This window comes from Aedes albopictus, chromosome 2, assembly GCF_035046485.1.
Source record: "Aedes albopictus strain Foshan chromosome 2, AalbF5, whole genome shotgun sequence".
In the NCBI taxonomy this organism is placed as follows: Eukaryota; Metazoa; Arthropoda; class Insecta; order Diptera; family Culicidae; genus Aedes; species Aedes albopictus.
In genome coordinates, this window is record NC_085137.1 from 201177717 (window position 1) to 201191397 (window position 13681).

Genomic DNA, 13681 nt, shown 5'->3' on the forward strand with positions numbered 1-13681 from the left:
ACTAAAGAAGCCAATTGCTATTCATTTAAGCAAATAGAAGATTCAAAACTTTCATAGATGGTTTTTTTTTATTAAATTAGTGCACTAAACAGCATTTCAGCATTGAATAGTGCGCTAAAAAGATCAATTTAATGAAAATGCGCAACTGACAGTTTAATTCATTTTCACAATGTTTACATGTTAACTCGACTCGGGTCGGATCTGGATCCATTTTCGTTCGTTTATTGCGAGTCAGGGTCAGCCAAGGGGCTATCGCTTGGAACATTGTGCCAAGAGGTGCCAAGCACACCGTCTTATACGGTGTGTGGCACACCGAGGCACCCTGAGGCACAATTTTGACACTTGAGTTTGGGTGAAAAAACTAGGCAACCATGTGCATTTGACCTGCAAAATGAAAACAAACAGTTGGTTGTCTTGGTAGTTGCCAAGCAAAATCTGAATCATCAAGCAGTGGCACTTCGGGGCACACTGAGGCACAATTCAATACCCGGTGGCACACTGAAAATAATTGGCGCAAGTAAAGATGTGCTCAGCGACTCCCCCTTGGATGCTTCTTAAGTCGTGTTATCACAACCCTCCACCGTACACAACGAAGGTACCTGGAGATAAACATTTAGGTTCACTCTCGGGTTCACTTGCCTTGTTCTTGAGCTTCACACACTAATTTGCAACAATTAATATAAACATCCCTATAGAAACGAGTTGAGGGGAAATCACGTAAACAAACCAGCTAGCTCGCTGGCTCGCCAGCTGTCACCCTCTTGCCCCCCGCTGATTACCTCACCCCGCATCCTGTGATTGCCGATATTCTTGTACCTTCCTTAAAAATACCTTGGACAATCTAAATCAGCTGCGGTCCATGTGGGCTCATGTGGGCAGAGCAGAGAGCTTGGGGTTCGTTCAAATATTACGTAACGCTAATAAGGAAGGGAGGGGGTCTAGCGCTGTGTTACGCCTCATACAAAATTTTAAAATTTCCCATACAAAAGTTGTTACGTGGGGGAGAGAGGGGGTCTAAAATCGTCAAATTTTGCGTTACGTAATATTTGAATGAACCCTGGCAGAAAAAAGGGAAATATTTTAAAGAGACTGCTCAATTTCGATAGTGTTTCGACTGAGCGGTACCGAACCCCCTTTGCTTGTTTACATACCTACGCGCATCAGTGTGCGTGAAATCGTTTCTGATGCTGCTGCTGATGTTTTCTTGCTCGCGTGTTGCCCCAGCTCTTTCGCTCCTTTTTCTTCGCGTGTGCAAGCCAACATGGATTCTGAAAATTTTCACAATGTACAGTGTTATTAATTTTGGCTCATTACTTCCTAAAAATCGTTGTTTGTCAGCAGCCAAAAGTAAACTAAAACCTGCCGGATACGGGAAAGTTCGGGAAAGTTGAAAAATCAACTGAAAAGCAGTGAAAATCTTTGATTTTGGCAAGATTGTTGTAGTGGGCATTCTAAAAGGTTAAAAGTGACGCTTGCTTTGCTACACAAGGGTGAAAAATAGGGTTGGTTCACAATTCACAATGAGTTCCGGAGAGGAGGAGCACAGTCCCCAGATAAAAAAGCGCGGTCGACCGTCGAAATCGGAAGAGTCGCCTCGAAAGCCGAAGAATTCGGACGACGATCTGGACGGTAAACATTATGCTTGTGAGGTAAGTCAGTTTTTCGTGTTTTGGACCCCTTTACCCATCCATTTACTGTTTCCATTACCAACAGATATGCGACCAGGTTTTCCTCCACAAGTCAAATTATTTACGCCATACGCAGCGCCATGAGCCCCCGGGAGGGTTCGTTTGCACCTTGTGCTATCAGACGTTTACCACCGAGTGGGATCGCAGTCGACACAAGCGCGACGAACACAGCGTCTACAGGTGCCGCATATGCCATGCGGAATTTCCCGTCGAGACGGACTTCAAGGATCACATCCAGCAGGAGCACGAAGGACGTGACTGCGATTACGACATATGCCCGACCTGTGGACAGCAGTTCAAGTCAACATCGCAGCTCAAGTAAGTATTAGATTTTGTGATGGAATCTTGTTGACCCTTTCGGTCTGATTGAGCTACTTTTCTCCGGATGTCCTTTTTCCCCTTTCATCAAGAACGATTTTGCTGAAACCTTTTTGTTTGTTTCATATTATTCAACTTTATTCATATGGGCTATTGGCATGTATAAAAAGTAACTAACCGTGATTTATAGTTAGGGTGGGGCGGGGCAAGATGGGTCACCTAAGGATGGATCACCGTAACTTTGTAAATACTAATCGTATTGGTTTGTATTCGTCCGCTACTCTTTAATACACTAGTTAGCTTTGCTAAAAGTCGATAAAAAGTTCATTAGGTACAAAATATGATGTTAAACAAGCAGTTTTAAAAAGTGATCGATTTTGCGCCGTGAAAAAAGGGCGGGGCAAGATGGGTCACCTTTTAAGTAATTCACATTTTCTTAACGAAAAACGTCAAAATATAAGATTTGTTCCGCATTCATATATGCTCCATATCAATACTGAGTAAACAAGAGCTACTAGTAAACATTTTATACATTTATTTGGAATATAAAAAACTTAACGATTTGAGTGGTCCTAAGGCGACTTGAAAATCGATGTTTTCACTAAAAAATTATCATAATTTTATGTTATAATTTTGAGCGTTCATTCCGCTTGGTTGAAGTCATTTATTAGATAGTCTTGTAATAAAAAATAATTATCTTTTGAATGCTTCAAAAATACGTTCAAAATTGAAGGTGACCCATCTTGCCTCGCGGCCGTTTATATAGAGATTATATGAAATGTATCGCATAAGAAAAATGGCTAAAAACTATTTTATTTTTTATTTCCAATGAGAGTGAATATTTTTTCTATCAATGCCCTAAACTTTTGTATATTCATGCTGGTCATCTAACAAAATTATTAACATAATCAAAACATGAGTAATGCGCCTGAAAATGGCACTGACCCATCTTGCCCCGCGACCCATCTTGCCCCGCCCCACCCTACTACTTTGGAATATGATCCACTCTAACGTAGTAGCCTTGGGTTGAATAAAATCATTTTTCAACATTGTAGCAGATACTACTTTTGAACATTTCGATGTAGTATTTACCGTGGGGTGACCTAATTTCATGCCTTTCCAAATTTCGCTAACTAATACTGCATATGATCACATAAGTGTCCCATATGAAAAACCTCCCTGGCCAAGTTCGCAGGGGTTGACGGTATTAAAGTGAAGGAGTTTCATTTTGATTATTGTAATGTAGTGTTCTTTAGTGAAACATATCACCTTTTTAACACTTTAATGCGCCTCCAACGGTTCATCACGAACCGGCTGCTGCAGATGGAGTATGGCTGATCATATGCATCAGACATGCTCGATAAACAGGAGGAACCGCCGGGGCTCAGTAGAGTCTATTCCCAAGCAATAGTTCCAAGTCGGTTGGATTTGAGAAGGTTTTGATGATCGTTACAAATCCTAATAAAAGTATTATAGGATTTGTGACAGGTTTTGGAACCTTTTACAGCCATCTGACTTCAAAATGTTGTTTGGGCTCTATTTCCCACGTTTCTCGGTTGATTTTGATTAGTAATTTATTAATGTCATAGTCGCTTTTTCGAATTTTTAGAATGTTAGTTGGTCATATTTTCTTTAAATAAAGCAATAAAAATCGACCGAAGAATTAATAGTGGGAAGGAGATTTGCAGCACTTAATTGTGCTGATAGATTCGAAGCTAACGTGCGAACACTTAAACGCATTGTTGACGTCAATGCGTTCGACGTGACATTTTGGACAAAAGCTGACTGCTTTTTATTAACTGAACAACGTTACTTTTGTATGACTAGGTTGACATTTCTAGGCTACGCTTGAGAAAATGACATGGTTTATCTAGGTAGGACCGATAGGACAATTGAACGAATTTGAATATTTTTCATAGTATTTGTAGCAGGATGAAAGTTGACATGAAATCTTTATTTTTTTAAAATTTTATTGCAATCAACTGACCAACTTGGCGTATTTTTGATTATCTCTTAGATGTTCAGAAGTTCAGTTACATGTTTCTGTGGATTTTGGACCGATGACAATTTAAGGACACAAGAGATGAACACAAGTAGAAAACGATTAGCCAAATCAAGAAAACAATTTGACACAGGATCGACTATATTTTAACATACAGGGTTCGATTGATTCGATGAAAAAAAAAACAACATACGACAACTGACTTAACGAGGAGAAAAACATATTTAACCATACCACAAAATTAAACAAGGAGACAAACACAAACCGTGTGACCATAACACTACATAGGCAAATCCTGACTGACTGACCAATTGAAAACTTTCCAATCTTCTACCGTAACTTTCTGAGTCAGTTGCAACAGTGTCTTAATGGATATCATTTTCCGCGTACGGCTGGCAAACTGCTTCTGAAAGATCACGTACTCTTTTCTATCTTCGGGTCTAGTGTAGAGGTTTCAACTCTATTCAGAGTGCAGCTAGAAACCTAGCAAAAAAAAAAAAAAAAAATAAGTGTCCCATATGAAAAACCTAGCAAATCATAGGCAGAATCAGATTTAGGGATTTAGGCGCTATATCGGTCTTCTGGTTTCTTAAAAAAAAAAACAACCGGTTAGGTTAAAAGTTGACGTTTCGAGTGTTTATTCATTCATCCTCAGGGCAAACTACAAATCTCACCGGAGGCAAATGACTTTTTGTTAAAACCTCTTAAATAAATAATAATAATACAAATTTTACATTTTTAGTTACTAATTAACATAAAACATACAGATTACATAAATAACTTACACCAAACAGTGACTTCTATGTCAAGTAGTTTTGGAACATGGAATTAAGAATGGCTGACAAAATTACAATGCAATAATAAAACAAAATTCGGACATAGTGACTAATTTCAATTGAATGGGTCAAACACGTAGCACAAACTTACACAGCTTTCACCCGCGCATATTCAAACAGTTATGAATCAAAATGTTTAATGAGAGATATCAAAACTAATATGGAACAGAGAAGAAGAGATAACAGAGAACATAAAATCATTGTCTATTATCGCCCTTCGTCCGCGATTGAGTACAGAAAACCCTAATATACATTAAATTGGGTCTGTGTCATTTGGCATAAGGTCACTTGGCATAAAAACATTTGGCATAACGGTCGTTCAACATAATGGACACTTGGCATAATAAAGAAGGATGCATTTCGATTATGCCGAATGACCGTTATGCCAAATGTCCCGCTCCCATTTAAATTGCCCTCGTCGGTTCTAAAATTTAACGTTGTGTTGTCACAGAAGGCAGATGTGACACATTTCGAGTATTTGAAGCTAACCGGTTGTCCTGTTCTACGATCTTTGTTTTCGACAGTTCCGCCTTTGAATTCTCCCTCTCATTGCCCCGAGTGGATCAGAAGACTTCAGCTCTGTATACCGATTAATGAGTGATCAGTGTCCAAAGAGGCAATTTTTTAGCTGCTGTGTCGTCAAGCCAATGTAGGAAGCGTCGCAGTCGATGCAGGGGATGCGATAAATCACATTCCGTTGCTCCACCTGTGGCGTCTTATCTTTTACATTTTAGCTTGAATGAATAAACATTCGAAACGTCGGCTTTTATCCTAACCGGTTGTTTTTCAAAGAAACCCGAAGCCCGATATAGCGCCAAAAAGTCCCATAAAATATAATAATGGGGCAACACTGAACTTCCACAGATTTTTCGATAGTTATTTGAACGAGTTTATGAAAAAAAAAATATCCCATGGGTTCTTAAAAAAATACTTTCATGGACTCTTTTGAAAACTCTTCGTAGATTTACTTCAAACAATCAAACAGGAGTCTCTTTAATAAAGACAAATCAATCAATCAATCATACAGGAAAGCCTAAAGAAATTCAGTCAGAAAATGCTTCACAAAATCTTCTAGTGATTCCTTTAAACTTTAGAATGTTCATTTCTTCCAATTTTTTTCATATACATTCCTCCAGATTTTTTTGCCAAGCATTCATCTGAAAAATCTTCCATGAATTTTTTTTAGAAAATGATTCACAGATACATTGAGAATCAAACATTCAGAACTCCTTCAAAATTTGCTCAGAAGCTTTCTATAGAATGTTCTTCAAAGATTGTTTTAGAAACTCTACAATAGATTATTAAGGAAATTCCCATTATTTCTTCACATTCCTTTAGATATTCCTTCAAGGCATTTTTTTTCCAGAAATTGTTCCATGGATCTCTTAACAATGGCTTATACAATTCTCCAAGGTTTTCTTCAGAAATTTTTATGCAGATTCTTCCAAGCATACCTCTAGGAATTTCTCTATGAATTCCTCCAAGAATTCATAAAAAAGGGTTTAGGATTTTTATTGAAGATTTTCTCCAGGATTTATTTTCAAAATCCACCAATGATTCTTAAAATATTCCTGTTTTTCAGAAATTCTTTCAGGAATTCATTCAGAATTTTCTTCAGATTTGTGTTATTTCCTTCTGAAATTCTTAAGCGATGCTTTCGAAGCAATTAAAGCTTGGAATGACAAAAGAGAACGAATGTCCCGTAAACAAGCAAAAAAGATTAAACGGTTACTTAGTAAGAACAAGTAGTCTCCACACTCTGTATCTGTTTTGACTCATCATAACCCTCTGGAGACGAACCAGCCTTGGGCTGAAAGTCGTAATAAAGATAAAAAAAAAATTATATTTTTCAGACTTCTTCAATATTCATAGAATTGCTTCAGAAATTTCAACAGGGATTTCTTATAAAGTTTGTTACTTGGAATCTTTCAGAAGAAACTGCTGAAACTTCCTTCAGGAATTGCTCAATTACAATTGCGATTCCCTCAGAGATTCCTCCAGGTTAAGAAACGAATCAGCCAAGGGCTGAAAGTCTCTGAAATAAAGACAAATCAATCAATCAATTCCTCCAGGAATCCATCTATGAGAATGTAATTGTGAAGGGGCACTGAAATCGGAGAACCTTGGCTTACTAGTTCTGATTTTACCATGACAAAACTGGAAATAATTTATCACACAAATGCCGACGCATTACAATAACCTTTTTATGGAATTCGCTACACATTTTGGAATTCAATCAGCTGAGTACACGTCAAGATACATTACAATTCTCGGTGAGGAAGTCATAAGACATGTTGAAAAAAAGTTTGTTAGAAAGCTTTGAGGAATAGTCTGGCGACCAATAACTGACAACTTAAAGAAAAACCTAACAAATTTCCGTCAGTGTACTAGTAGCCGCTCACCGTCATAAAAATAATGTTTATTAGGGCCGATTTCTTCATCCGGGCTTAAATTTTAAACCAGGCTTAGCAAAATTTTAAGCCGGGCTTAACTTTTTTTCGATTTCTTCACCTCGGCTTAACCACTAAACCAGGTTTAATAAAGCTACGGTTTACGTTAAGTGTGGCTTATTTTAAGCGGTGCTCTGAGGTGGCTTAGCAGCGCTAAGCCAGGCTTAAGCGGCAAATTGTAGAGTTTGGGTTTTTTTCACTTGCTTCATGGATAAATTTTTGAACAGCAGAAAATATTAAAGAAAAAAAACATGTTCACTTAGGAATTGTAAAACGTTTGGATACGGATGGGAGCGGTAATAAAGAAAATAATTATCTACAGCTGGCGCGTCGTTAATATAAAATATTCGACATCGGTTTTTGGGGACAATCAAGCTTTTACATAAGATTGAAAGTCTTCAAAAAGGCACCGTATTGACAGTTTTGGAAATTTTTCTTCCTGATGAGAAAGTCGAAAGTACATTCGTTAGCATTGAAGTTTCTTTTTATTTTAATCCAGTCCTTTCATAATTTCAGGTCAAAATAAACATATTTTTGTCTCTTATGGTTTAAGAGATATTATTTTTTTAACGAACAAACTTAGTATGACCCTAAAATATACTTCTAAGAATTATACACTGATTTCTTATAAAAACTTAGTTCAAAGCACGTTTAGCCCATCGATTATTGAACAGTTAGACTTATAATTCTAAAAATAAAAAGTATTATTCGTGGTGTACTTCTAAACGTGACTTATTTTGAATACCTAATAGGGCGACGTTGGATATTATCGGCAGCTTTGTTTTCGTGTTCGTCATGGGCGCCATGGTCATATCATTCAGCTTACTTTGGAAGGATTTAAGGTTAGCTTTGAGTTCAATAGGTTTCAACAAACCTCCCATGACGAAGAAAACAAAACTGCCGAAAATACGTAAGTTTCCCTATTTAAAAATGACGCAAAAGGATTTTAAATATCCTTTTGCAACTCAGCACTATGAAATTTGATGTATAGTTGATGTATCACAACGGACTAGTTTTTCGTACTATATCAAACAATTGCAATATTTTATAAGTGAAGGTAGGCAGAGCTTCGAATATTACGTCTAGTTTATTTGAAGAACAGTTTCAGACTAATTGTTAGGAAAAAATAACAATCTTAGTAACTAAGGGTAGCTAGGGAAGCCTAAGGCGGTTGCCTTGTTGACGCAAACGGTTGCGCCGGGTTGCTTCGTCTTCACAATATGATTCGTAATGCAACTGATTTCGGTTGCAGCTTGCTTGATTAAAATTTAGTGGCAGGTATGATGGAACACATGACCGTTCCCACCGAAACAACGCAAAGCACGATGGTATTGCGGATTTTTTGAAAAATTTCCACTTTGCGGTAGCCGCCGAGTTCTACCGCAGCTGTCAAAGTCCTACCGCAGCCCTGAAAATCATCATATCATTGAAACAGATGGTCTAATCAAAGTATGCTTGCAATGTGAATTGCTCTGGGAAGCAACAACAAACAATGATCATCGGCGTCGTATCCAAGGCATCTTTGAGCCGTTTGATGATAACTCAGTGAAAATCAGTATCTGACAGCTGCGGTAGCTTTTTAATTCTTCCGTAAAACGGAAATTTATCTCTAAATTAGCAATACTGATGAAAATTGGTTTGTTTTTCATTGCAAAAATGTTTTGCAACTCGTTGCAATACTACATTTTTACACCACACATGTAATCCCATTTTTTCATGATGAATATTAATTGCCTTTTTCGAAGATATTCGATGACATTGAATCTAGATAGGTCGAAATTACCTTTTCAGCACTGCAAAAAACGTTCCGTTTTATATTTTAATACAAGGCGGCGTGCATCGTATTAACGCATTGTATATTAAAATCCTAAATCTTTTGTATGAGCCGTAACGTACGATCAAATTTTCCTTTTCTTTAGAGCGTTACGTAATTTATAAACGGAATCTAAACATTTTTAAAACAAAGTATTAAAAAATAACAACGAACGGAACAAAAGTGGAATCAACTGTTTCCTATTGTTTCTATAAAAGGATTTCAGTTTCTAGTTGAACTTAAACTTTCATTGAATGTACACAGTTTTAAATGTTAATCATATTCGAAAAATGGTTTGGACTCTAGAGGATCTCACGACCAACACATTTTCAAAAGCTCACAATCGAAATCTTGATCGAAATGCAACTCTAACAGGTCGATAATGGATATCAAAACATAAAATCAACATTGCAACGCCTTTTCTGCAATGTGGCACTCTAACTTTGTACAATAAAAGGCAAATTCGAACACCAAATGTCGTGGAACGATCATATGGAGTAGGTACTAAATCGAAGATCTTCGATACTAGCGTTGGGTAAAATAGTCTAGGTAGCTCATCATTGTTAATTTTCTTCTGCATCCGAACAATTTACCGAGCGATTCTGCTTTTCCTGCTAAAATTTCAGCGAATGTTTTGTTGTTGTTATTCCATACTGCATATAACGGGCATTTCAAAATATCGGCGGCTTAATTTGACGTTTCCATTGGAAAGTCACTGGAATGATATGGGAAATTTCGTTAAGCTTGGCTTAGCGTAAGCCATCGCCTTCATTTGCTAAGCCGGTGTGAAGAAATTCAAATATTTAAACCTGGCTTAATAATTTGGCTTAACTTTAAGTGTGGTTTAAGATAAACCAGGCTTGCGTCGTTAAGCCAGATAGGTGAAGAAATCGGCCCTTAGTCGGTATAAACATGTTCGGAGATGGATATTTGTGAAAGCACAATATTTAGGTATAAGAGTTCACGATAAACGCAGAGATCTGAATATAATTAGCCTGTGCACCAGTTTGTGCTATCTTTTTCACTCCTTCGTAATTTTTGAAGACGGGGACCTCAATTAACGTCAAATTTCCTATAGGAGAGAACAAGACAGCATAAAAGGCTGCACAGGCTATTATAGGTACCTATAGGTAATCATTTTTGTTTCGTTTTTTTTTCAGAGTTCACATCGAATCGAAATGTGGAACGGAAAAGAAGCACAAATGCAGCGAATGTAATTTACTCTATCTGACCCTAGCATCGCTAAATGCCCACATGATCAAGCACGCGGGAGAGAAGAGCCATCTGTGCAACTATTGTGGTGCGAGCTTCCTGAATAAGGGTCAACTTAAAGTGCACGAAAGAATGCATACCGGAGAGAAACCATACAAGTGTAATGTAAGTATTCATACTTATCAGAAAATACGAATTTGATAATTGTTTTCATTTGTATCTAGCAATGCGACAAAGCGTTCGCCCATAGAGAGAGTTTGATCACGCACTCTACGACACACAGCGGTATTAAGCCCTATCACTGCAGCTACTGTGAAAGTCGCTTTTCATGCATTGGTAATATACAAAACATTATCACTTGTTTTTCATTTTACTAATTTTTCCACAATAACTCGATAGGTAACCTTCTCAAACATCGACGAGCTAGACCGGATACGTGTGGATTACCACAACATTGCCTGACAAACAAAATTGTACCGAGACCGAACATCAAGAGTAAATACTTCCTACAAGCTTCAGAACCAAATTCATTACAAATGTCCTATTTTTTACAGCCATGCCAAATCTTACTGATCGTCAGGTGTACGTCAGCAAGGTTCTTCAACGTTCGGGACCACCCAGACCACGTAATCGTTCAAATACCGCAGAGGACAGTGAGGACGTGAAGCCAGTGATCAAAAAACGGAAGCTTGCAGTTGAAAAACACGAAAACAGTGATTCTGCATACTACGAAGTCAAGCCTAAAGCTGAGCCATCACATGCTAAAGTTACTACACCCAAGGTGCGGAAAACATCTGAACCGCAACAGAAATTGGTTAACATGAAAGTTGAATACAGCAGTAATGAAGATGACATGTTCGACGACTCCAGCAACTCTAGACCTGAGGTAAGCAGCGATTGGCGTACGACACTTTTGAATTGTAGCATAATCGTCATGTATTCTTTTCCCTCTAATAGGCATCTGAAGTGATCGATGTTGTCGAGGTCAAAGTCGAAGAAGATGATGATCAGGATGCGTACAAAGTCGTTGAAGACGTAGCTCAAGAAATTTTGTATGAGACCGTTATAGAGGCAGATGAATATCTAGACCTGGAGGAAGACGAGCCGAAGCCTGTTTACGATTCGAAGGGTATAAGACGTACATTTTCGGAAAAACCACCGGTGATAACCGAAAAAAGACGTCGCGGCCGCCCCAAGAAACCGCCACCGCCGCCGTTCGATCCAGACAAAGTGTAAGTAAAATGGAATGGAAAAATCATGCATGAGGCAACTTGGTTAATCATTGCTTAATTTCTTGGTATGTTTAAAAAAGGATTTAGGGTACATGATAGAACAAGACTAAATATTACATACAACTTTTCCGGGCTCCATGTCGGGACTCCCCACATTATTCAGGTGTTCATCGAAATACTTCTTCCACCTTTTGATCACCTCAAGAGGCTCCCGTCCTTATCCTTGTATATTTTATATTTTGGCACGTTTTGACAAAAACAATTACAAAGTCTGTTGATATAATTCACGGTCGTCTTAAAGGAAGGCTTAAAACGAGATTTTTCTCTATTGTGTGTTACTACATGCTAAAAAATGGTTTTCTCTCTTTTTCGATATTTTCAGAGTTGTACTAGATCTTGATCACCAGAAACGTGAAATCGAATCGCAACGAGCCATCTACGAGGAAAGTGTTACGACAATCTCTGTCGATTGCTATCGCTGTAACCACTGTCCGATCCAGTACGTTAGTCCGTACCTCGCCGGTAAGCATCTGGAGCGAGACCATGGTATTGTGCTGAAAGAGTTGCTGAAGACCTTGCAATACGATAGGGACTACACTCGGGAAAGGAAGTACCAGTGTCGGTTCTGCGAGCGCATGTACGCCAACGAGAAGGCTCTCGAGAAGCATGTGGAACTGCACGGCCCAGACGGGCGACTCATACACAAGTGTCAATGTTGTGCGATCCATTTTGAAACCGAGGAGGAAGTGCTGTATCATGGGAGGATGGAACATCCGGAGCGGTTGCTATGCTACGAGTGCGACATCGTATTCCGCGAGCACGAGAAGCTCGTTAGACATCGCAACCAACAGCACGTGGGAACAAAAATCGTTAAAAAGTATCATTACGTTTGCCCAACATGTGGTAAAAGTTTCTCCTCTAGGGCAGCAGTTTCTGACCATGAGCGTTCAAATTGTGGACGCAACCCGTTATATCAATGCGAGGTTTGCTTGAAAAATTTCCACACTGCTTCGTCGCTGAAGAACCATTACACTTTGCACACCGATGAACTTCCCTACTCTTGTCAATATTGCGGTAAATCCTATCGTACCAAAGGACAGGTAAAGGTTCACGAGCGGCAACATACAGGTGAGAAACCATTCCACTGTGAATTCTGTCCCAAATCCTTTGCCCATCGTGAGTCCCTGTCAACGCATCGTTCTTCCCACACGGGGATCAAACGTTTCATGTGCTCCGGATGTGCACAACGGTTTACCTGTGTGTCGAATCTGCAAGCCCACAAACGGTCCCACAAGGACACGTGCGGGATGGTACCGAATGTTTCGCGCGTTTCAGGCCCGGAAGGCTACCATGAGCTGCCCGAGGGTTATGTGATTCCTTTTCCGAAGTATGAGGTCGTAGATTAATGTATGATATAATATTACATTAGTTTGTTAGTTTTGTATAAGAAAGGAATTGTAATAAAATAACCAATTCTATTATTTCGATTAGTATTTTGTTTTGGAAAGAAAATGTAAAGCATTCAAACTGAAATCTGGAAAAACACTGGCCTTAGAAATTGGTGAGGTTGTTTTGGCGATGAAAAACGTTTTTCTCGACTATAACATGTTTGGGAAGAAAAAAGTGACAGCTTAGAATACTTTTGGAAAAATTGCTATTCAAAATGTCGTTGCAAGCACCGTCTCGTAGTGGAATCTCGCATCAAATGACCTGCCAAACAACTTTGCCGAAGACACCATTTTTTAAATAATCAAGACCCATGATGGATATTTTTGCAGTGTTAACCCTCTCTGGCCAAAATTTGGTCCACGTGGTTTATGAACAGCCCCTTATGATAACTGCAAGAAGTCCGACAAGTTTCATTAAGTTTTACAGAAGGGCTAGATAAGAATCTCGAGATAATGGTAATGGTCCCGCGTAAAAAAAACATGTTATTTCAAAAACCGTCGTAAAAAACCGCGTTATTTAAAAAAAAACGTCGTAAAAAAATCAAGTCACGTTAGATGTGGTCCTAACCATTTTACGCGTGGAGCGGTAACCTGGTGTGATGGTTCGCCGAGGACCTGGGATCGAATCCCACTCCCGATATACTCACAAAATGTGGGTTCTTCCTTCGGAAGGGAAGTAAAG

The 13681-nt window shown here is 38.7% G+C and overlaps 1 protein-coding gene across 1 annotated transcript; it reads left to right on the forward strand.

Moving 5' to 3' along the window:
- Positions 1–1210: 1210 nt before the first annotated feature.
- Positions 1211–13032, forward strand: LOC115264910 (zinc finger protein 431). Its single transcript, XM_029868975.2, has 8 exons — positions 1211–1649; positions 1714–2006; positions 10268–10484; positions 10544–10655; positions 10719–10814; positions 10874–11205; positions 11277–11551; positions 11934–13032. Exons 1-8 carry the CDS (start codon positions 1521–1523, stop codon positions 12955–12957), a joined length of 2478 nt encoding a protein of 825 aa, XP_029724835.2. The 5' UTR covers positions 1211–1520; the 3' UTR covers positions 12958–13032.
- The last annotated feature ends 649 nt before the right edge of the window (positions 13033–13681 follow it).